We start from the raw sequence: 24849 nt of genomic DNA on the forward strand, positions 1-24849 counted from the left end.
TACTGATTAGGCCAGAACAAGAGGTGTTATGACGTGCACTACAATTCTAAAATTCCACTTGCGTTTATAGTGGTAGACTACCTTCAGTGCCTTAGGTCCCTGCACTTGTCACCCCCAAAAGATTAAGATGGAAAACACCGAGTTTTGTTTAAGGCCTCTAACATCGGTAAGAATATCATAACCCCCATTTCATCTCAAGTAAGTTGCTTCTATTAGAACTCAGGGCCTCTGCTTGTGATGGCCCCTTACAGGTCACACTGGCTTAGTTGTGAAATGGGCAAAAGGAACTCAGAATGGCTCTTTAGGGGATGATCAGAAAGGAACCTTTATCTCTTACAGATCAAGGAGGTGGCATTTAAGGAAGTCAGACTGGCTTTTGCAATGCATCAGTATTTTCATTTTCGTTTTTATTTAGTCAGTTATTTATTGGTCTTCTTCAGAAGTTTCACAGTAGTAGTGGACAGAAAGAGACAAGGGTTATTTTGTTTGCGTGTTTTAGCGGTGTGTTATACCATGGTGCTTAATATAGTGAAGGCTTGGAATCTGTCACCACTTACCAGTGATTTGGCTTCGGACAAGTTCCTGAACCTCTTAGAGCTTTAACATCCTGATTTGTTAAACCAGGATTATAATCGTGCCTACATCATAGAGTTACTGTGAGGATGAAAAGATATAACACATGCAGTTCCTGGCTTGGGAAGGGCTCAATATCTATTAGCTGTTATTCTATTTCTTTCTCCTCTTTCTCTTCCTCCGCTTCACTAAAAAGACACTTTCCTGTTGAATTTTGTCACCTGGTCTTAGGATTAGCAAAATGTTCGCAAAACTCTTGGGAGGAGAGTAAAACTGAAAGAATTTGTTACTCTAACAAGGTTTAGGATGTCTGCTTTCCGCCAGGTTTTTGGTTGTCACCGTTATGTTCTCATTACAGTTCTGGGTGCATTAAGTGTGAAAAATGGCCTCTCTCCCGAACAGTAGTCTATCTGAAAAACAAATGGACATATAAATGATTAATGAAAGTGCAACTGAATATAAAATTAAGTTCTAAATGAACCGTATAGACCATAAGTGATGCAGGAATCTAATTTCATTTTGCTGACACTGGTTGTTGTTTTGAACATTGAAGGTGATACTATTCGGGGTGAAATTGTGAGAGTGAGCTCTTCCACAGTAATACAGTAAAGTGTCATGTTTATTAGCTTAGAATCTAAAATATATTAAATTAGATCCAAAGAAAGCAAGTTTAAAGACATTTAACTATGACAATATCATTACCTCTTATTGTTGTTAGCCTATTAAAATGCTCTCTACCATGGGATGTGTCCAGATGGCAAAAAGAGGAGAAACTGATCAATGCTTTGAATAAAACTATCAGGAAAGCTTACATTTATTCAGCTGGTGATCTCTCACTGAGTTTCTGTCTCATTGTTTTTAAAATAGTTAAAATAGTTTTTGCTATTTTAACTAGGCGATCAGGCTTATCCAGCAGGCTTCTTCACTCCAGGAATCTCCTTTGGTGATTCAAGACTGAAGTGAAGTGAAAAAGAAAGCTGAGACAGATCATGTGAGTTCATAGTTTTCAGGGTATAGAAAGCAGGTCTTTGGGTTAAAGAGTAATTTACGTTGCCCCATCATACTTTAACTTGCTAGAGAAACACGCTGTGTGCCCTGTCGGAGACACACGTAGTAGGTCGTGTGTGGTTTACTAGATAGTGAGATAGTCTTACAACGTCGCACACAAAGTGATTCCTTACTGTTAAACCCTTCGCAATTATTGATGTGAATATGACCACAAAAGTCCTGTATTCTTTCATTATTTTCTTGTATTCTTCCAGTGACCTATGGCTCTAGAAGCCTCGTTCCTTGGCGAGATACATGAATACCGCTAAAGAGTCCCTGCTGAATCCTTAAATCTCTCACTACCATGGAGACAACCTCACCCAGACCTAAAAACACCCCCCAAAACAAAAACAAAAACCTTAAAAAGATATCCCTTATCTCACGAATGATTTTTAATAAGCATTTTAGGAATGTCCTACAAATGGATCTCTCCACATTGTTCTAGGCTGCGTGAGCACTAAGAGGACGACTGGGTGACAGCGTGATCTGTTCTCAGGTGTTCTAGGAATGCGTCCCTTCTCGCCTCCACATCTGTCTCTGTGCTGTGTGACTGTGCCTGCGCGAAACCCGTCCAACAGAAAACACCAATCAAGGACGGTGACTTTTTTCGCCCTCCTTTTGCCACCGCCCACTCCAGACTGGCTGACAACCTACACAGCTCCCCCGGACTTTCCTGACTTTTCCATCTCCTCCCACCCAGCTAACCCCCCTCGACTCGCGACGCGGATGGGCCGCCGGAGGACCCTGCGAGCATGCGCGACCATCCCGAGCATGCTCAGTAGCGCGCGCGGCGCCCCGGAGCTTTTCCCCCGAGCAGCGGCCGACGCGGAGGTTTCCGCGGCTTCTGCGGCAGCGACGGGAAGTGAGGCGGCCCGGCCGGGCGACCGCGGCGCGGGGAACAGAGGCGGAAGGGTCGCTGCGGCGACGACGTCGTCGACTAGGGTGACCGAGGGGGCTGAGCGCCGAGGGGACTCGCCTGCTCGGAAGCCAGATCCCGAGCCGGGCAGGATGGATCATCACCAGCCCGGGACTGGCCGCTACCAGGTGGTGAGTTCCTTGGCCCCAGCCCGGGCCTCCAGCGCCGCCGGGGACCCCGGGATTGCCTCTCACTGCGGCCCCGAGAGTCCCTTTCCTGAGTTATTCCCGGAGGGGACGTGCTGGCTGATTTATTTTTGGCTCTTCTGGCAGGACCTTGCTTCCTTCACACCCCTTGGATGGAGCCTGCCTGTGACTCCTTTGAGACCCTTCCCTCTCGACTCAAGTCTCCTAGCCCCGTATCCCTCACCCGCACCCTTCACCCTGCCCCTCCCTTTAAAACTTCTGTTGTATGTCTCACTCTCGGTCTTTCGTTATTCCCTGATCCAGTCCCTTCAGAGATATTCCCGTGGATTGTGTGCTGGAAATGGTGCTGAGTTCGCATACCTGCTGGGAAGGTGATCGCCGTCATAGATGGAGTGGGTGGGGAAGAGGGAGATGTAAGCATTACGTAGGGTGGGATATGGATTTAGTAAAAATACGTGGGTTTAAAGGTTGTGCAACTGTGCAGAATAGTCGTGGGACTGATCTTGTCTCAGCTCTAGTTAACCTTGTCATTTTGTCAGAATTAAAAGTGACTGCTCTTTTTCCCTATCGCTTTTTAAAAATAATTCCATTGGCTGGACGGGGAACAGAGGAAAATTTACTAGAAAAATTCCTAATCTTGTTTGAAAAATTATTTTCCTTAAATACAAGGTTTTCCAGTTTAACCATATAGACCTTTGTATGTTGAACTGAGTGAAAAGTGACCCTCTGTATTTTCCGTGTCAGTTTTTCTAATAGATTTTTTTCCCTAGTATTGTGGTGTTGTCATTGGAGAGTCCTATTGTAAACCCTATTTTAGAAAAAGGACTCAGCAATAGGTGTTTATTGCAGCTTGGTAGCATGTTATTCTGTAAACTTTGAGGTGGTAATTTAGTTAAACCTATTTACTGAGGGAGAGGAGAAAAATGTTAATAGTCGCTCCTGTGGTGCAATTAATAGTACTGCTTGTGAAATTTGCAAATGTAGATTTGTTAGTGCAGGTTTCACCTGTTAAATCTATTTGCACAGATGAGACTTAGTTGTGAACTAAGAATTTCTATTAGTGTGTGTTTTGAGAAATATGAAGGCTACTGAAGGGTGAAACCCCAATATGTGTAATTTGGCATTTTTTCCCTAAGATAAAAGCTCATGGTGCTTCCATTTCATCTGGTTTACATCTGGTAAAACCTCCAAATGATGTATATTCTGAATTCTGTGAAAGTTTATCAGTTTTTTTCCAGAACAGTTTGGAAAATATTGCTGCAGTATGGGAATGCATTTTCAAGTTGTCTGTGTATACACTTTCGGTGGTTTGATTTTTTTTTTTAATAAAGGCATTCCTGTTTTCGCAGATGTTAGCAAAAGTAAAATGCAGTAGGTAAATATGAATACTGTTACCAGTGGGACTTGTTTCTTTTTTAAAATTGTACTGATTTATTTTATTTTGTTGGGGAGGGTTGGTAATTAGGTTTATTTATTAATTTTTTAATGGAGGTACTGGCAGTTGAACCCAGGGCCTCGTGCATGCTAGGCATGCAGTATACCACTGGGCTCTATACCCTACCCCCCCTTTTGGGGGGTGGGATCTTGTTTCTTTCTCTAATCTCTTTCTTTCCTGTTCCTGTTTCTTTCCTTTAATTGTGTTAGCTGATTCGAATTGTTCTTTGGGGGTTTTGCTGATCAGAATCAACCATGTTCTCTTACGCAAATCACTACCCAAAACATTTTTATGTATCCGTGCCTTCAAGTAATTTATTATAGTGTCGTATTTGCTCTCACTAGTTATGGATTAGTTGACTTAATTATTTTTAGGAATTCCTAACACCAAAATATTGGAAATTGCTTTGTCAGTTTTAAGATACTTTCTTTTTCTCTACAAATTCCTTTCAAAATAAGTGAACAATATCATATTTTATTGCCTTTTTTTTTTCTTTAAACTGAAGATGTGTCCTACATAGACTTTGAATGGGTGGAGGCATTCCTTCAGAGCAGAGGGCAAAAATCTGTCTAAGGTTACTTCTTGCTTTAAGTAGGTAGGACATCAATTTGTTTTCCTTGTAAGGCAAAGTGTTTGAGAATTTAGCAAAGTTTAAATTTGGATTTTAATTCCTGTTCCTGTGTAATTACATAGTAATTTCATCTGTCTAGTATAAGTTTTTATTTTTCTAATGGAGGTATTGGGGATTGAACCCAGGACCCTGTGCATACTAAGCACGTGCTCTGTTACTATGCTGTTATTCTTCCCTCTGACTAGTATAACTCTTGGTTTTGTTGAGAATGGCCTGATCAATAACTGTATCTAGGTGTATTCTAGGTATATTACAGGTGTATGCTTCTGCTTCCCTCCCCCCAAACTGCTGGAGATGTATCCTTAGACTTTGAATGGGTGGAGCAGAGCAGAGGGCAAAAAAAGAAAAGGAAGGAAGGAAAGAAAGAAAGAAAAAGAAAGAAAGAGAAAGAAAGAGAGAGAGAGAGAGAGGAAGAGAGAAAGAGAGAAAGAGAAAGAGAGAAAGAAAGAAAAATCTTAGTTGGTTTCCGGTAAGCTAGGGACCAGTCAGTAGCTCTGGCTTATATGGCTTATATGATGAATACAACTGTTGTGTGGTGCCTTTAGCTCAGTTTTTTTTTTTAACTCTGGAATGCTGAATAAACTTGAGTGATAAGCAATTTCAGTTGTTGAATGTTTAGAGATAACCAAGTAGGAGATAGGAAGACATATTTGGGAGTGAAATGGTACATGATGTTATATTAATTTTTCACTTACTGATAGGGTTAAAATTTAGGTCTCCATATTGATAAGTTAACAGTGATGCCCAGGACCCTCAGAATGACTTACTACCATTAACCAGTTCACAAGCTTTAGGTGGAAACTGCTTTTTCTGTGGTTTCTTTTTCTCCTCCGTTATTAAAAGTGTCTGAAGTTTGTTGAGTAAAGCAGTGATAATGATATACAGGTACAAATAGAAAAGCCTTGATTTGGTACCCTTCTAATTTCAGAAAAAGCCAGGTATGATATGTAGGTCCACTGTGTTATGGGAAATTCAGTTTTTTGGGTAGGAAATGGACAATGTTGCCCAACTATGAAGTAGTTGACTTGGCTTAGAGTAGATTTCAGAATGATGTTAATAGATGGTCTTAGAAGATTTATAATGTATATAAGCATATGAAAATGTATTTTCATGTTAAAACCATGAGATATTCTGCAGTAAAGATGGTGGTTTGGATTTGTTACACCTAGTTCTTTCTAAACTTTGACCACAGATTTTTAAGGAAAACCAAGACGTTAGTTTTTCTATAAAAATAATGAAGTATTCATACTGTGATGATATACTTTGCCTTTATATATGGTGAATTAGAGTTGCCTTTGATAAATCAGCTGAGAAGGAGGTTGACTATTGATAATTAAATAACCCCACACCTTTTAAAGTCTTCTGTGCTCATATTTAGGTTCAACTGTTGACCGTTTGTCAGCCATTGGCTTAGTTATCTAGCATCTTGAAGCCTGTTTCCTCATATGGGAATTATATGATGTAATAAATGTAAAAGATGTAGTATAGAGACTGTATATGTAAATATAGTATGATAAATATTATGAATAATGTAAGGTTACTAAACTATCAAATATTGTATATATTTCAATTTTTGCTGGTGACTACCTTTTTGCCTCTTGTTTCATTTAGCAACGTGAATATCAACTAGTTCTTTGTTGTCCATGTCGAGAGCTCGGAAAAAGTCTTAAGATTTGATTTTACCATATTTACAAGCTACTAGTTAGTCTGTTAATGTTTCATGGTTCCTGGCAGAAAAACGGGAGACTCCCAGGTCAGAAACAAATGATGTCATTACTCATAGCACTACAGACTCATGAAAGTCAGCATATTTGTGATGGTTTTCTGCTGCGTCCAGCGCAGCTTGGGACCATGTCTGAGGACAGGCGACGCAAGACTTAAGAAACAAACAGACAAAGTAAAGAGCAAAGATGGGGCCAGGGGACTCAAGATCTCGTGGATCCAGAGTCCTGAAAGCCTGGTCAACATCATATTTATTAGGAGTATACAGCTCAGAAAAAAAATGTGATCAAAGAGGTGAGGCTTTAGATATTCCATGCGATGAGCACTAAGTTCTGCTTGCTGAGTAACTGATTAATTTCAGACCTATCCCTTCCAGGAGCAATCACCCTCCTTGGGTTATGCAGAATTTCTAAATCTACCCTGTTATTGCCTACGGGACATCTTGAGATAGCAAATATTTCCCCTGGGCTTAACCACACGCTTTCATGCCAGAACAAAGTTCTGTTAATGGATGATCTGTCTTTCCAGGACGGTCCATTGTTTTACCCTAAGGAAATATCTGCCCTCCTTCGTGCCCTTATGGTCAATCTCAGGATTGCTCACCACAAATTGTCTTTAGCATAATATGTGCTATAGGTCATCTACTGCATAAAACATTAAAACAAAGCAAGCATGTGCATTTTAAGCAAGCTAGTGTGAATATAATATTTTAAGCTCATGGAAATTTAGGTGCGGCTTGTTTTCCAGCTGTTCGTTTTCCAGCAGCTTGTTTCCCAGCAGTTTTCCTTGTAACCAGGTCTCATGAGGGTGATGAGTCTAGATGGATGCACATGGTGGGTCACAGCTGAGGAACCAGGACCAAGAATCCAGCACTTTTTTTTTTTAAATCGATTTTTAAATTGTAGCAGACAACAAGCAAGCTAGTTTACCTCTCCTTAGGGGGGCAGTTGTGTGCTGTGGTAACCTTGACCTTCTTTGTTGCCTAAGTGACTTACTATAAGAATCCTCTCAGTCATGAACTAGATAAGCTTTACAGACTGTCACACTCAACAAGAATGTGCAGGGACACTCAGGCCCATGGCGGACTGCCTTACCCAGTAGTACATGTTCTGGATGAAATAACAAAAAGTGATTTTTAGGTGCAGTCGTTTACTTTTGTTTTCCATTTTAAAGAAGTATTGCAGTTTATTGCTCTCTAGTTACTGCCTTCTTCTCTTGGCTCAGCTAGATTCCTTTGAACTTACCCATATCCTTTATCTGGTTTACATTCTTACCACGCCTCTTTTACATCAGCAACATTTTCCAGTGCTTAACCTAATAGGTACTTTTCTTCTTGCTTAATTTCTTTTACATTGGCACTGTGGACTTTCTCCTTGAAAGTCCTTCCTAATTCCTGACACGAAGGAGTTTTCTACTCTGAACTTCTCTGACTTCTCTGCATGAACTCACTTTGTACATGTCCTTAAATGTTGGTGCTTTCTGTGGCATGGACTATGGTAATCGCCTGCTTACCACTTTCTTCCTTCATCTGACCATCCTTCAGTGTATTATTTACACTGCATGAATTATATTTGTAGAATATATATTTGATGTTCATTTCTTTGCTCAAAAAATCTTCAGTGGCCTCTTACTGAATTCACCCTCCTTCCCTCCATTTAATATGAAAACTTTCAAATATATACAAAGGTTGAAAGAATTGTACAGTTCTCCCATAGACCATATGCCAGTTATGGGTTCTGCAGTGACTAATAATTTGTTTTATTTGTGTCATTGTGTATCTGTCAATCCATGTTATTTTTTGATGCTTACAAAGTAAGTTGGAGATATCAGTGTACCTCACTATAAACCATATGCTTATCATTAGCCTAGAGTTCACTATTTCTTTTTTTTAAACATTTTTTATTGAGTTATAGTCATTTTACAGTATTATGTCAAGTTCCAGTGTAGAGCTGGAACAGAACAAGTTTTCTGTTATACATGAACATACATATATTCATTGTGACATTTTTTTCCGCTGTGAGCTACCACGAGATCTTGTATATATTTCCCTGTGCTATACAGTATAATCTTATCTATTCTGCATATGCCTGTCAGTATCTACAAATTTTGTAGAGTTCACTATTTCTTTTTTTTTTTTAGTGAAAATTTTTATATTTAGAATTAGCCAGCTGGGCTGAGTTTAGATGATTCCAATTTTGTTGGCAACATCCAAAGCATCATAGTCAGGAGCCAGTCGTACATATGCCTTCGTCTCTCCATCAGGCCTGATCAGGGTATTGACCTTAGCCACGTCAATGTCATAGAGCTTCTTCACAGCCTGTTTGATCTGGTGCTTGCTGGCCTTGACATCCACAGTGAACACAAGTGTGTTGTTGTCTTCTGTCTTCTTCATGGCTGACTTGGTGGTCAGGGAGAACTTCATGGCATAGTGATCCAGCTTGTTTCTTCTAGGGGTGCTCTTCTGAGGAGGTTTGGGCTGCCTTCTGAGCCGCAGTGTTTTGGGCCGTTGGAACGCGGGTGACATCCGAATCTTCTTTTTTTGTGGCTGTGGACGGCTTTCAGCACTGCTTTCTTGGCCTTCAAAGCCTTTGCTTTGGCTTCAGCTTTGGGAGGGACGGGGGTTCCTTCACTTTTGGCGCCATCTTTGTGAAAAGGGTTTCTGAGTTCTGTTCCCACAGGCTTACCGAGTTCACTATTTCTTTATGGTTCTTTTTCTTTGGGATAAAATAGGCATATAGTGAAATGCACAGATCTTCTATGACCTGTTGGATGAGTTTTGACAAGTACATACACCTGTATAACCCAAACCACTTTTAAAATGTAGTGCAGGGATCAGCAGACTACATTCCAACTCCTGTTTTTATAAATACAGTTTTATTGTAGCACAGCCATGCCCAGGCATTTACAGTGGCAGAGCTGGGTATTTGAGGGAAAGCCCACAAAGCCTGAAATATTTTCCTATTCTGTCCTTTACAGTTTACTGACCGCTGGGATAGAACATTACTGTCACCTTTGAGAGTTCCCTCTTGACCCTTCCCTGTTGAGTCCTATCCACCAGGTGATTGTTACTGTTTTTTTTCCTCATTTCAGGTTAGCTTTGCCGGTTCTAGAATTATACAGCATATAGTCTGCAAAGCTTCTTTCATTCTCCATGAAATTTTGGAGATTGATCCATATTATTGTGTATATCAGTAGCGCATCCCTTTTTATTGTCGAATAGTGTACTGTATAAATTATATGAATATACTACAGTTTGTTTATCCATTACTCTGTTGATGGACATTTGGGTTGTTTCCAGTTTTGGGCTATTATGGGTAAAGCTGTTAGGAATATTCTTGTACAAATCTTTTTGTGGACATATGTTTTCATTTCTCTTGGGTGGAATTACTGGGGTAACAGGGTATATTTATGCTTAATTTTATAAGAAACCACCAGACTTTTCCCCAAATCTGTGTATCACTTCCAAGTGTATCATTTTTCACTTACACCAATAGTATGAAAGTTTTGGCTGCTTCACCTCCTTGACAAAATTTAGTGTTGTCAGTCTTTTTAATTTTAGTCATTCTGGTGGGCTTATTGGATTTTGAAGTGTAAATTGCTGTTCTTAACATACAAGTTTCTTGAGTTGACCTCCCATACAAATACAATGTCAAATCTTCTCAATCCCCTCTCCTAATTATTGTGTACTACCTGCTGGAGTCCAGCAGGGCATACGTATTGTAAGTTTTTCAACCATAATGTATTCTCTCTTACTTCCCTGACTTTACGTATGCCTATTTCCATCTAAAGTTCTGTGCCACACCTCTCTGGTTTATTTGCCTTTTAAAATCCTGTTCCTAAATGTAAAAACTCCTACGAAATTATAATTGGAAGAGGGAGGCAGGGCGAGCTTCTTGCATCTGTCTTCTCTACATCAGGACAGAGGAAGCGCTGAGAAATTGCAGTGTTAGAGAACTTGCTATACTGAAGTATGTTTCTGTGAGTTTTTCTACCTTCTAGACTGGTGTTTTCCTTAGAGGTGCTTCAGGTTTATGTGAATGTCTGATTTTTAAAAAGTAGGTTTTAAACTTAAAAAAAACTATAACTGAGGAAATTCACACTCAAATGTGTTTAAAACCAGGTTTCCATAACTTGAAGACTAGTATGTTAATTTGTGTTGCCAGGGTAACTTGTTTTTGAGTGGACCCCGTATTAAAGCTTCTCTGGCTATTTCTGTGCCTGTAGCAGTAGTAACGGAGAGTGTGCCGTTAGTTTGATTGAATACAGCTATTTTTAAAAAAATTATACTAATGAGTAAACTACTTTAGGACACCTGCACAATGCTAGCCGTCACTTAGGCATATTTGAGCAGTACACAATCTAACAGTGGTGTAATATTTGTGCAGTAACAAGTAAGTGCATTGGAATTATATTATCACACCACATTATAGTTTTATATATATGGCACATTTTGAGTGCCACTTGTCAGATATATTTAAGGTGTGGAAACAGTTTTTAGATACCATTATTGATTAACTATGAAACAAAGGTCCTATAACTCATTTATTCATTTATTTAATATGTTATTAGTTTACAGATATCTGCTAAATTCTGTTTTAGGTGCTGCTGAACAAGGCAGTTAAATTCTTGTCTTATGGTTCGTATTTTGGTGGCAGGAAGCCAGATAAGTAAGCATAATTTCAAGCAATAATAAATGATTTAAAGAAAATGAAGCAGAACAATAGTAGAATAATATATAGAATATTAGAACAAAATAATGATAGAACAAAGCTGTCTTTTTGTATTATGTCAGGAATTTGCCGAGAACTCAGCTAAGTGCCTCACACATACGAGCATGTTTCCTTAGCACACTTCTGTGGGTTGTATAAGTCATGATCCTCATTTTGCAGATGAAAAACATGCGACATAAAGAGGTTAGATAATAGGTGTGTGTGTGGATCCAGGTGTAATGGATCTTGGTATTTTAGTTTTATATTGTGGTGTAACAAACTAAGCACAAGCATTTTATTATGCTTCAAGATTCTTTGGCTTGGCTCTGATCAGCAGAGCGATTCTTCGGTGCCGTGCGATGTTAGCTGGGGCTGCAGCCGTTTCGGGGCTTGACTGGGCTGGAACATCGAAGATGGCTCACTCACTTGGCTAGCAATTGATGATGACTACTGACTAGGAGCTCAACTGGGACTGTTGAATATTAATCATTTCAATTCTCCTCTGGGTGTTCTCTTCATGTGCCCTCCCAACGTGACCTTGGCCTTTCACATAGAAGGAAGAGGAAGCTGCCATTCCTCTTAAGCCTTAGGCTTACGAGTCCAGAATGTCAGTTTGCTGTGTTGTGTTGGTTAAAGCAATCATAAGTCCAGCCCAGATTCAAAGGGAGAGAAAATAAACTTCAGTTCCCAATGAGGAAGTGGCATGCATGTGCATAGAGGCAAAAAATTGATGGTGGCCATCTTTGGAGATGATACCACCACACCAGTTGGTTTGACCCCTCCGTTGATTGGAATCAGAATTAACAGGGAACTCCATCCACTGTGAAGGTGTGACATTCAGGCTGAGACTTGACTGAAATGTTCTAGTCGGTGAGTATTTGAAGTGTAATAATGGAAGTGAGTTTGTTGGTTTAAGAAATATGAAGACAACTGTGTGTCTAAGAGCAAGGTGAAGGGAGATGGCTCAGTGAAATGGGACGAAATAAAGAAATAAACTTTATGCTGAATTTGATAGAAGAATGGAACTCTTGTTTATGATTTTTATTTCATGAAAGCAAGTCAAGTCCAGCTACATACTTTGCAAGGCACAATGCCAAATGAAAATGTGGGGCCCTGGCCGGGAGTAGGAAAGCCAGTCTCGCCTTCCTACAGGTCTGCTGTCTTAACCCACAACAGACAGATGACCCCCATGGGGTTGCAACCTCCATGCCAAAACTTGTTCGATACCTGAATTGGCAAAAGGCAAGGGAAGCTGCTGGTTTTCCCTTGAATGTGCTATAGAGATGCCAGCCTTGGATGGGAATGGCCACCGCCTTGCCATACCCCTTGTTGTAGGGTGAGGATGGGGAGGTTGAGGTGCAACCACGGGGTTCTGCTGACTCAGATTCTTTCCTGGCGAGGTGGACTGCTTCTGAGCTGAGGTGCTCAGCCCCCGGCACATGCTCTGTTTTCTCATTGGAGTTCACATATAAAACTTGGATTCAAAGATGAAATTATTAAGAATTAAAAGTGACCATAGAGCATTAACCCCCAAGCATGGGGCTTTCCCGTGGCAGGGTTCTATGTGACTACACTGGTCTTGTGCTCATCAAGAGGGCCCTGAAAGTAGCCTCATTGTTGGGGTAGTAGTGGTGGTGGTGATCTAGATCAGGGTCAGCAAACTTCTGTAAAGGACCAGATGGGAAGTATTTTAGGCTTTCCAGACCGTGTGGTCTCTGTCACAACTGTGTACCAAATCTGTAATAGTGCAAAAGTATCCATACTTAATATGTAAACAAGTTAATATGGCCTTGTCCCAATAAAACTTGATTTACAAAAACAGATGGCAGGCTGGATCTGGCCTGCTGGCTGCAATTTGCCCACCCTGATGTAGATGATAGAAGAGTGTTCCTCATACAGGCCTTAAGTTTGGACCTGTTGCAGGATGCTTCTGAGAAGTTAATTTTTTATTTCACCCAGTCTCCAAATAAACCCTTGGGAATGTGGTAACGTTGTTTGTATCACTTACTTCTACCTGGTAATTGGGCAGGCACCTAGTCTGTCACTAGAATTGGGATGGAGACCCCAGAGTATAAAATTTCCTAGGAGAATGGCAAAGACAGGATCCTTATGTATGAGAAAGTCTTCATTCTGTTGGAATGATCACCTCATTGAGGGCGTTTAAAATCACTACACCCCCTTCACAGTACTCCCTAGCCCCAATTCCTGTTTCAGTTTTTTCCATGGTACTTATCATCACCTGATACTCCAAATATTTTGCTTGTTTAATTCCTACCTCTTTTCTTCCTCCTGAATGTAAGCTTCATGAAGACAGGGATTTTTGTCTGTTTTGTTCACTGCTGTTATCTTTCAGTATCTGGCGTATGGTAGGCATTTAGGAAGTATTTGATAAGAACAACAGAATGCATGGTGCTAGCTCAAGACTAACTCTGTAGACTCAAAACCTTGCCTGTGTTATCTTATCCTAATTCTTACTGTTTATATTTGTTTTTTTCTTTGTTACTGAGACTTGGGTTCTCTCAGGGTGTGTGTGTGTGTGTGTGTGTGTGTGTGTGTGTTTTGTATTACCTTCCAGCTCAACATTACATGGCTTCATGTCTGTATCTCTCCCCCCACCCCGTATATACACGTGTATACATACACACATATAATTGACACCCCCATAGAGCTGTTCAGTAAGGAGCCCACGAAGCCATGTGCAGTGGCCCTGCTTAGTATCTTTATTAATTGTGGAGTTGTGGGTACTGCTTTGATTTGCCTCATCTGTTTTACATTACTTATTTAGAGATTATTTTCTTTTTATTCTTTCCTTAATATCACATCTGCCTGCTAAAACCTTGTCTGATTATACATGTATTAATTATGTATTGTTTTAGAATTTTGTTTATATTGTACATATGTAGGCCTGACTTAAATAAAAATAACTGTGGGATACGTTCTGCTGACTTTTATTAAATGTCTGTTCAGTCAAAAGGTCGTAATTAAGGATAGCCTGTCTACCATGTGACTGTAAGTCATCCTCTATGTTTTGATGCCTTGTTGTTATGGTTTCTTCCAAAAGTTTGATCACTTAGCTGGAATTAAGGTGTGGGTAAAGTTCTTGTTAGAGACATGCCAAATGCAAGTTGGGAAATGCTGCAGTAGTCTGAGATTTACTATCAGATTATTTCAAGGTTCTGACTTGCTTACTTTTGAGATTGTTTGAACGTCAACAATTTCATGTTTTAAAACTTTAGGAATGTGCTGTGGTTGATTTTGTCTATGGTGTTTCTCCAGAATTACCCACAACTTCATGTAAAGTAATTGTGCTGTTTGGCAGAGGCTTTGAGAACAAGGAAATAAACTGTATGGTTTTACCTCTTTACTAATTTTGAGGCTCTTAGAACTTGTAGCCTATTGGATGTTAGACTGAAGAAATCCAATAGTGTCTATAAACCATTTGTTCTCATTTGGGTAAAGCTATCATTTATATCAGCCTGACTTTTTGTGTGATTTCCACAAAAGGAGAAGGATTAACACTTGAAATGACATTTGAGACCCTTTAAAATTTTTGTCTGTAACCTTTAGAGAACAACATGAGCCTCTCCTTACCTCACCCCTGCTTCATTTGTTACTGCACTGCACAGGCAGTATTGTGAACTGTAATACTTCTGTTCCCTTGCCCCGTACCTCTCCACCCACCACTCCAAACCGTGCTCTCCCTTGCCTTCTGGCATTTGAACTTATTTCACTTTTCTCTTTTTTTCCTCCTTCTTCCATGATGAACTTTTATTCTTTATTTAGATCTGTTTAAATGTTGTTTTCTCCAGAAAACCTTCCCTCACTCTCTGCCTCTCGCTTGCATTTCCTACCCTTTACTACCAAGTTCTCTGCATCACCCCTCCCCCCACCCCTACTCTGCGCTTATCCCTGTCTTAGTCCTTATTCCCTGGTAAGTATTTTGTAAACTCAGTGCATGAGGTTACTGGTATCTTACAAAGTGAACAGTTTCCCAGAGTTCTCTTACATGAAAGTAACAATGTATTGTTTAGGACATACAGTCCTTAATTAGGGAAGGTGCTGTGCCTTTAGAGTAGTGCTAGGAATTCTGTTTAGTTGAATTCTGATAGTTTTTCACAATTTCTTACCTGACTGGTGACTTGCATTCGCAAGATAGTTAACCATGGTTAGGTTATTTGGTTTACTTAGAGAAAGAAGGAAAGTAAACTTTCCAGATATTGTGGAAGTAGTTAGTGATCGTTTTCTTCCACCTTCTCATTTTTGCAGAAGACTGCTGGAGGGAGGATCTTCTCAAGGTTACGCAGCGCAGTTTGGAGTTGACAGATTTTATTTCATTACTTGTAAGCATATTAGCTGAGTTAAAATATATCAAAGATCCTGGGAAATAGAACTTTCATTATGATTAACTTCCTTTTATTCATGGCGATGCCAGACATGAGGAGCCCGGATGGTATAGGATGAGCCTCGTCCTCACTAGCTACTGAGTGAACCCAGCCAGCCGACTGTCCAGAACCCAAACTCAGTACTTGTTCTGTGGGCTGGATTCAGCTTGTAGGTGAGTTTTCTTTGACCAGCATATGGTTTTTAAAATCAAAATAATTCAGGCATACTGTTTCAAAAGTTAGAGTACCAAAAGGCGACAAGAAACAGCAATCTCTGTTTCCACGTCGTCCTCCAAGCTTTCTCCTCAGAAGAAAACAATCTTTAACTGTTTTAGCTGCTTTATTTACTTAACTCTGTATTTTTAACCTATATGTATGTATTTTCTGCTACTTGTCGATTTGTTAATGTTACTTTGCTTTCTTACGTGTCCTACTTTCCTTTCCCAGGTCATGATCTCTGTAGTCTCACCTCTTAGGTTCAAATTCTCGCTTACAAGGATTGTAACCTTGGGCCAGTTCCTTAACCTCTCTGTGCCATAGCTTCCTCATCTATAAAGGGAGGGTGGTATAGATAATTCTCTCTTAGGATTATTGTGAAAATTAAATGTATGAAAAGCACCTAATATTTGGTGAAATCAGTAAATTAGTATTTATATGTATGACTATGAAAATATTGCTCACTACTGAGTCAACTGGTGTATTTTGTATAATTTAAAATTTTTAATTCAGTTGCCTAATTTTTCTTTATTTTTCTGTGTATCTATCGTTAATTATTTACAGATCCTCTGGTCATTTTTCAGAATTTGCTTTTCAGTTATATTTTTTGCGTGGTCAAGTGTGTTGGATAATTATTAGTTCCTTTATTTTGTTCTTCGAAGACATCCTTCTATCCTCCTGTTTCTGTCCATACTGTTTGTTCTCTAGGCCTGATACACAGCTGTCATGCTGAGACTTTTCTCTTCATCACTTTATTATGTTGGATTCTCTATTTTTTTTTTTTAAATAACATCACTTTTTTTTTTTTGGTAGTGGGGAAGGTAATTTAGGTTTATTTATTTTTTAATGCAGGTACTGGGGATTGAACCCAGGACCTTGTGCATGCTAGGCATGCACTCTACCACTGAGCTATGCCCTCCCCCTGGATCCTCTATTTCTTGAATTACATTCGATTTCCATTTATTTGGGATTTTTTTTAGATTGTCTTTTTTTTTTAATTCTAATTTAATTCTTTTCTGGCAAGAGAACACAGTGTATCTCATTTCTTTTAAATTTATTGAGGCTTTTTTTATATTATCTTGGTAATGTATTATGTGCAGTTGAAAAGAATGTATATTCTTCAGTTGTTGGATATAATGTATAAGTATTAGATCAAGTTGGTTCATAGTATTGTTCTGATCTTCTGTGTCTTTACTGATTTTTGTTTTTGTGTTATTCTACTAGTTGCTAAGCAAAGGGCTGTTAAAATCTGCTGTGGCTGCGGAGTTATCTCCCTTTAATTATCTCAATTTCTTGCTTCACATGTTTTGAAGCTCTGTTATTACAAAATGCCCCTCTTTATCTCTGGCAATGCTCCTTGTCGTCAAGTCTGTTTTATTTGATACTAATATAGACATTCCAGCCTTCTTATTTTTCTCAGGGCGTATCTTTTTCTGTTTACTTTCAACCTGTCTGAATCCTTAATGTGTGTCTTTTGTTGGTAGCATATAGTTGGGTCTTGCTTTTTTATTCACTGTGGCAGCCTTTGCCTTTTAACTGGAATGTTTGTATTTAATGTAATTATTGATATGGTTGGTCTACTTCTACTGTTGTATTATTTGTTTTCTGTTTGTCCTCTTTTTTTGGTGTGTCTTTTCACCCTTTGCTGCTGCCTTTTGGATCATTTGATCAAAAAATTGTCTTTAGTGTCCCCTTTTGCTATTCCTCTTTACATTATTGTTACTGTTATTAATGTTAATACTATGATTATTTTTGTGCTTTCTCTAAGATAGTAAATGTGAGAAGCTAGGAATGTATATATTTGATGTCCTGTCACTTCATGTAAGATGTAAGACTTTGTGGCTGTGCAGGTCTGTGTATTCCCTGCCCGCCTCCATGCTGTAGTGGTCATTTGCATTACCTGTACATTCACTGAAAACCCCAACGAGAACATTACCAGTTTTGTTTTAAATAGCAACTCATATTTAAAAAAAAACTTAAGAGGAAAAAAGAATCTTTTATGTGTACTTAGACATTTACCGTCCCTTGTGCTTTCTCTTCATTCCTGAAGAAACAAGTTTCTCTTTGTTATGAATTTTTTTCAGTCTAAAGAACTTCCTTTTTCATTGGTTAAAGTGAAGATCAGCTCTAGTCAGTTCTCATCTTTCTTTTCTTTGAAATGTCTTCAGGTTAAATAATAACCTTCATTCCCAAAGTATATAGACATATCTTGGGTGTAGAATTCTTGGTGGAGTTTTTTTTTTTTTCTTTTTTCCTTTCAACCCTTTAAGATTTTGTTCCATTGTCTTATGATGACCATGATTTCTGATGAGAAACCTGTGGTTATTGGAATCATTGTTTCTCCGTATGTAGTATATTGGTTTTTTTCAGGCTGTTTCCGAAAACTTCTTTATCTTTGATTTTTAGAAGTTTTAATTACAATGTGTCTAGGTGTAGTTTTCTTTGAATTTTTTCTGTTTCAGCCTCACTCAGGTTGAATTTGTAAATTTACTTCCTTCACTACTTTGAAGAGTTATGGACGTTATTTCTGCAATTTTTTTTCCTGCTCCAGTCTTGTTTCCTTTCAGCCTCAGATTACACATTTTCTAGACCTTTTAAAGGTTTAAAGTCCTTGTGGCTCATTTGTTTGTTAGCTTGTTAATTTTTTCAATCCTTTTTCTTTTCTGTTCTTTAGAATGGATAAATTCTGTCAATCAATTTAAATTTGCTCTTTTTTCTGTTGTCTTCATTGTGCTATGGATCCCATCCAGTGAATTTTTTATTTTATCTATTTTATTTTTCTATCAAATTTTTAAATTTTGTTTGTTTGTTTATGTATTTATTTATTTTTCTCTTTACTTGCTGAGATTCCCTGTCATTTTATTGGTTTCAAGGTAATACTGCTTTACTTCCCAGAGCAGAGTTGTAACAGCCGCTTTAAAATCATTGTATGGTAACTGGAATCTGAATCATGCTGGAATTGGCATCTCTTGATTGCCTTTTCCCTGGAGAATGATTTATATTTTCTATGATTTTGTATTTCGAGTACTTGTGGGTTTTATCCTGGGTCTTCTTTCCTGTGGTCCTCTGGAAAATGTACATGTTTTGTTTTAGAGGCAGTCAGCTCAACCTGGGATTGTAAGCACTGTTTCACATTCTGTGTGCAGTGGTTCACATCTAAGCTTGATTCCTCAGGCTTTTAGTCATCTGTTTTAGGTCAGTTCTGCACAAGCATGGTTCGAGGGGTGGTGGTTTCCCCTCACTTTCTGGCCTGCTTGGGCTCCGTTCCCTGCTTCCTCTGGCTGGAAATAGCAAGGATCCTGCTGGGGTTTTAGTGGCCCAAGACAGGTGCCTCTTCACAACTGTGGTTCTGCCTCAGAGTGAAGCTGCCAAAAGAACACAGAGGGAAACTCTCCTTTGTGAGGTTACTTCTCCGAGGTTTGACCTCCCTGCCAGTCCCTGTTTTCTTTAATGTTCAAAATGCTCAGGTCGTTGTTTTTTGGTCTTTTGTTCCAAGTTTAGAGTTGCTGTCAGTGGGAGAGTTAGGGGATCTAACACTGCCGTGCTGGAACTTGAGCAAACTGTACATTTTTGAGACCTTTCTTTTTCTACTCCCTGTATTAACTTTCTTCCTCTACTTTTCGTTTTGTTTTGTTTTTCTTTCATATTGGAGTTTTTTGGGGGGAGGGGTATTCCTTCTTTGCTTATTTATATTCTGTAAGCTGTGTTTGTGTGTTCTTGACTTGTTGATCTAGGTTGTGTCATTTCTTGGTGAGCCAGCCTTTTCGTTGGGGACCTCTCAAATGTCATGGTTTGCCATTTAATTGGGAAGCTATAGCAATAGTTTAGGTAAGGGGTACTGGTGCCTTGATTGGATAATTAATAGCACTAGAGAGAACTAGATGAGTGGATTCAAGGATGTGTGTGTACCCTTGGCAGCCCTCACCTCAAATTTTGCCTGTAAAAACTTTTCCCTGAAACCATCAGAGAGTTTGGAGTTTTTGAACACGAGCCACCTATTCACCTTGCTTGGCCCCGCGATAAACCTTTCTCTGCCCAAAAACAAAACAAAAAAAGTATGTAGTGTATGTGTATGTGTGTATTTGAATCAGCATCAGAAGTACTCATAAAGGGAATCCTATGGCAGTTAGATTACTACTGCCGTAGTAATTTTTACTGGAAATACCTTGAAATAGTCTGAAGTTAGAGACAGTAAAACCTGAGTTTGGTTGACTTTGCCCCTAATTAGATGTTTCAGTTCAGTTGTTTTGTTTGTTCCATTATATATATTCGTCTCAGAGGATTGTTGTCGGAACTGAAGTAGATGATACATGTAAAGTGCCTCTTTTTTAAAGTAACATTTTATTAGTCCTTTACTATGTTAGGTATTATTCTAAGTATTTAGAATAGGTGCTTATTTTTTTTTTTTGAATCCTTATGAAAACCCTGTGAGAAAACAGACTCCATTTTGTAGATGATAAAAATGAGGCCCAAGCAGCTCACAGAGTTGGTTAAGTTCTGGTGCCTAGAAAAGTTGATCCCAAAATCTATATACTTAAGCAATGTGCTTCATATTTTTAGTCCATTGTAGATGGTTGAGACAGTCAGAAGTGTTTGTGCCAGTATTTTGTTATTTTGCTTGTTGGTACATGATATTTCCTACACAGGGCTTTCATTGACTAAGTTAATTAAAAACAAAATTACTGTATAATGAAATATTTTCAGATCTGTCTTTTCCCATGTTTTAGTTATGCCAACTAAGGTTTCTCTTCAAAGAAAAATTCACTCTTTAAAAAATTAAAGTTAAAATTTTAGTTTACCAGGGTTTTCCCCTCTAAAACTGTTTGGTAAATTCGTTTTATTATGTGGGCTGAGATAGGTTTGCTGACAATTGGAATTTAAGTACCATAGAGAACCACCTACTCAGCTTCTCTCTGGATGGTATTTTTGCTCTGGTTTCTTCAAAGACCCAAGTTATATTTTGTCTTGCACATCATTTGCTCCCAGTGCAAATCAATGCAATAATGAATTCATGTGTGTAAGTTTTTAGTAGAAAATGCCAATCATGTCAAGTGTTGTGGAAAACCTTGGTGTAGCAGTATTTTTTTTGTTTTAACTGACAAGTGCCTTTAGAAAGGTGGCATTATAGTGATCATTGTAACCTGAGAATAAGTACTGTTTACACAGGATTAAAGAAATATATGGAGGAAAGCAGTATGGGGCACACTGCCAACTTTTGAGGGAAACAGAGAGAGAATGTGTGTGTGTGTGTGTGTGTGTGTGTGTATTTGGCTCTTGATATTATGAAATTATTCAGATTGTGTATTTTGATTTACCAGCCAGTTTTTGAGGGTTTGCTTTGGCATAGAACACTTTGATGGGCGAGCCCTCTAACTGTTGCCTACAGTAGCATCTCAGCATGTGCTGTGCTTCCCGGATGAATCACGGACAGCAGCGTGTCTTAGTAATTGATACTTTACTGTTTAGTTTGCTTGGGAATTCTGTTCTTAGCTTTTTGGTGTTTGCTAAGGAAAGAACAAAACTGTCTCTGAAGCATGTTGGTACTTCGGCCTTGCCGGTCTTGGTTCCCTGGTTTTCCTGTGATAGGATAGGCAAACTTTCGTTTTTCTTTATTCCCCCGCTGCTCTAGTCATGCTGTGTTATGGCCTTGCCTCAGAGACTTGTTAAAAGTTCTAGCAATGGATGGTTTGGTATTTGTACCCATTTCCAGTACCAGTATAATACCTCAAACATATGAAGTATTTAGTAACTATTGGTAGAGGAACTGATAACTGACTGAATGAATGAAAATTAATGAATCACAGAAAGAAGGGTCGAAGAGTCTCAAAGACCCAGTCAAGATTATCCAGGAGGTGGTAGATCTATATCTTAAATTGAGATTTTTCTGGCATCAAATTACCTTCTTTTCTGTTCATTTAGCAACTCCCTGATTATCTAAAAGGATGTGAAGTCAAACAAGACAGTGCACCATGCTGATTTTGTAAATGACAAATGAATGTTTATGATAAAAACTTTATCAGTATTACATGGGATTAGTTGCCATATGCCCTTGCAAATAAAACTAAATCAAGCTAATCAATTATGTAGATTGGAGCTTCAGTCCACTCTATATGAAAGAGGCTGTAGCCACAGTTCTGGATTCAGTTTTCTCTAGGACTCTTTAAAGTTGGCAGAGGAAAATAAGGACCCCGTCAAAAGAAACAGAATGAACAAAGATAGGAGGACAACCAGAAGGGACTAATTCTCTGGAAGCGAAAGAAAACCAATTAGAACTACACTCAGCAGTGTTGAACGTACAGTCGGCCCTCCGTATCTGGGTTCTGCAGTCTGTGGAGATGGAGGGCCGACTGCACTATACCATTTTATATGAGGGATTTGAGCATCCATGGACTCTTGGTATCTGCAGGGTGGGGGCGGGGAGTCCTGGAAAACTAGGATATCCAGGGACAACTGTATTTGAGATTTGGGGTAGGATGAGTACTGAAAAAAGGTTTTTGGATTTAACAGTTTAAAGGTCATTGTCTTAGCAAGAACTGTTTGAGTAAAAGCCAAATGCTAATGGTTTGAGGAGGAAATGAGAATTAGAAGTACACAGAATATTTCTTCTTCTTCTTCTTCTAGGATGTTTGTCACTGAAGGGAAAGAAGGGCAAGATGGAAGTAGTTCAAAAAGGACGGGAAAAAATTTTTAATTTTATCTGGGGGCAGGTTTTTTCTTTTTTAAGTATGGTGTGAATAGAATATACACGTGGGCAGAAAGAAGTTAGTGGAGAAAAGAAAGGAGAGACATAATGTAAAGAAAAAAATGATACTTTGGGAGGCAGGATCTTTTCTGTATGGCTGTCTGGCATTTAGGAGCAAAGAATATGAGTGGAAACCATATGCTAAATTTAGAGATGCAGGGGAGAGAAGTTGAAGACATTTTTGCTTGAAATCCTGTTTTCCTCTGTGAAATAGGAAGCAAAGATTTTGACAGAGCCCCGTGGTTGGAGATGGGGACTTGAAGGGTGGTGGAGCTTTAACACCTGCCATGGTGATGATGGCCCTGTTGGGGTTGAAACTAAATTTGTCCTTGGCACCAGTCTACACATTTATAGGATTTGCTTCCCTCCTGCTGGGAGATAGTAGACAGGCTCATTCCATATTGGGTCTCGGTGAGGGTAGACATGGCAGAGGATATGGGAACTAGGAAATTGAGGGTGAATGTCAAGCAAGGTTTTCGCTTTATAGTCCAGCCTATGTAGGATAGAAAGTAAAACCAGGTGGCAGCGAGTTTAGAGGGCACAAAGAATAGACTTAGTGGAAGTAATGGAGTGAGAAAGGTAGAGGCCAGGAGCCTGTGACCAGGAATTAAGATGCAGAAATCTAATATTTTCTAGCAGAAGCAGTTCCACATGATGATCAGGTCAGGGAAGTAGAGAACTGAGGTAGTTACTGGGCCACTCAACTTGGGATATCATTACTTCCTGTTGCATAGCTAAAGTGTTAAGCTGGTTTAGTTATCTTCTATTATGGTAAGAATTAAGGTAGAGGGGATGCTACTGGAGCTAGGGGTTGACTTGTAAGTCTTACTCACTGGGGAATGATTTGGACCCTTGTAAATATTTAGAACAGGATGAGAGAAAGTCTGGCAGACTGTATAGACAGCATGAACTTCAGGAGAGGCTCTTGATTTAGAACTGTCAATATCCAAGAACATTTCCCTTGTTTTCTTGTTGCCAGATAAGGGGGAGCAGTGCGAGGATTAACATTCTTATTTGAGAGGCTTTTGAGGGGTGTAGTGCCATCCCGCTAAAATAGGATTTTGATTAAATATGGAGAAATCATTTTGTAAAATTGCCTGAAGGTGTAGAGATTTTTAATGATCATATGGGCTTTCTGGCGATAGAGTGGAAGTTGTTAAGAAGCCAGAATTGTAGAGTTTTAAGTTAATCTGTTTATAGAATATATTTTTCTATTTTCTTGTCATATAGCATTTTGTTTTTCTTTATTTTGAAATAATTTTAGACTTATTGAAAAGTGTGGAAAAATAGTACAAAGAATTCCTGTATGCCATTTACTCAGCTTCCTCTGATATTGACATTTTATCACATATGCTTTGTGATAGTCCCTTTATGTATGTGTATATATACTCACATACACTCTTATTTTTTCTGAAGCATTTGAAAGTGAATGGCAGACATGTTACCCTTTACATGTAAATATTTCAGTGTATATTTTCTGAGAACAAAGCTATTCTCTTACAAACTACAGTGCAGTTATCAAAATCAATGACGTTAATGCAATACTCTAATCTATAAAGATACTAGTTTCCCTACTAATGTCTTTTATAGCACAAGAAAATAAATGTATTTTTTAAGATCAGGATCTAGCCTGTGATTGGTTATAGTGCTTAGTTATTGTGTCTTTTCATCTCCCTTAATCTAGAACAGTTCTTTAATCTTCTTCGTCATGGATCACATTGATGTTTTGGAAAGGTTCATATTGGTTATTTTATAGCATACTCCACACAGGTCCCTTAAAAAAATAAGTATGTTCACCCATTGGTTTTAGAGCTCACTTGTTATTATTGCCTAAAAGAGTTATAACGGTGGTGGTTGTCAAATGTGATTTCCTAATTCTGTCATTTCTTTGCTCCCTTAGCCTCCAGTTTATTTATTCACTTATATCAGTATGAATTCATGGATTTTTATTTGATTCTATTGGTTATAATCTTAAACTATCATCATTTATTTTGAGGCTCAGATTGTCCCAGATTTGACCATCTGCTCCTTTGTCCTTGTGACACGTCCCTTTCATTCTTGCACATTTCTACTCTATAGCATTCAGATGATGTGAAAGTATAGTGCCTGGAGTTTAATTCGGATGGAGGATGCTCTGTCTACACGTGTACACAGGACTGCAGTGGAGGAATAGTGACCAACACAGCAGTTAGACGTGAGCCGGCAGCTTACTGAGCTAAGCTGGGTGCTTAATGAGCGTTTTCTCACAAGAGTTGTTTGTGGAGAGTTTGTAGAGTTTTTTGTTTTGTTTTGTTTTTTAATCAGACTGTAGAATAAAACAATTGGAACAT

The 24849-nt window shown here is 38.8% G+C and overlaps 1 protein-coding gene, 1 long non-coding RNA gene and 1 pseudogene across 2 annotated transcripts in view; 1 reads left to right on the plus strand and 2 right to left on the minus strand.

The window, feature by feature from the left end:
• Positions 1 to 389: 389 nt before the first annotated feature.
• On the minus strand, positions 390 to 2209 carry LOC140701158 (uncharacterized). Its single transcript, XR_012080065.1, has 2 exons — positions 1386 to 2209; positions 390 to 983 (listed from the first exon to the last, which is right to left on the minus strand). It is a non-coding gene; the product is annotated as an uncharacterized lncRNA (long non-coding RNA).
• A 33-nt stretch (positions 2210 to 2242) lies between these two features.
• Positions 2243 to 24849, plus strand: part of NDFIP2 (Nedd4 family interacting protein 2) — a 56586-nt gene continuing 33979 nt past the window's right edge. Inside the window, exon 1 of the mRNA XM_006214814.4 lies at positions 2243 to 2667. Coding sequence (XP_006214876.1) covers positions 2347 to 2667 — 321 coding nt within the window. The 5' untranslated portion in view covers positions 2243 to 2346. The remainder of the gene's footprint in view (positions 2668 to 24849) is intronic.
• Positions 8605 to 9127, minus strand: LOC102528819 (large ribosomal subunit protein uL23 pseudogene; annotated as a pseudogene).

The sequence above is a fragment of the Vicugna pacos genome, chromosome 14 (genome assembly GCF_048564905.1).
Source record: "Vicugna pacos chromosome 14, VicPac4, whole genome shotgun sequence".
Lineage (NCBI taxonomy): Eukaryota > Metazoa > Chordata > Mammalia > Artiodactyla > Camelidae > Vicugna > Vicugna pacos.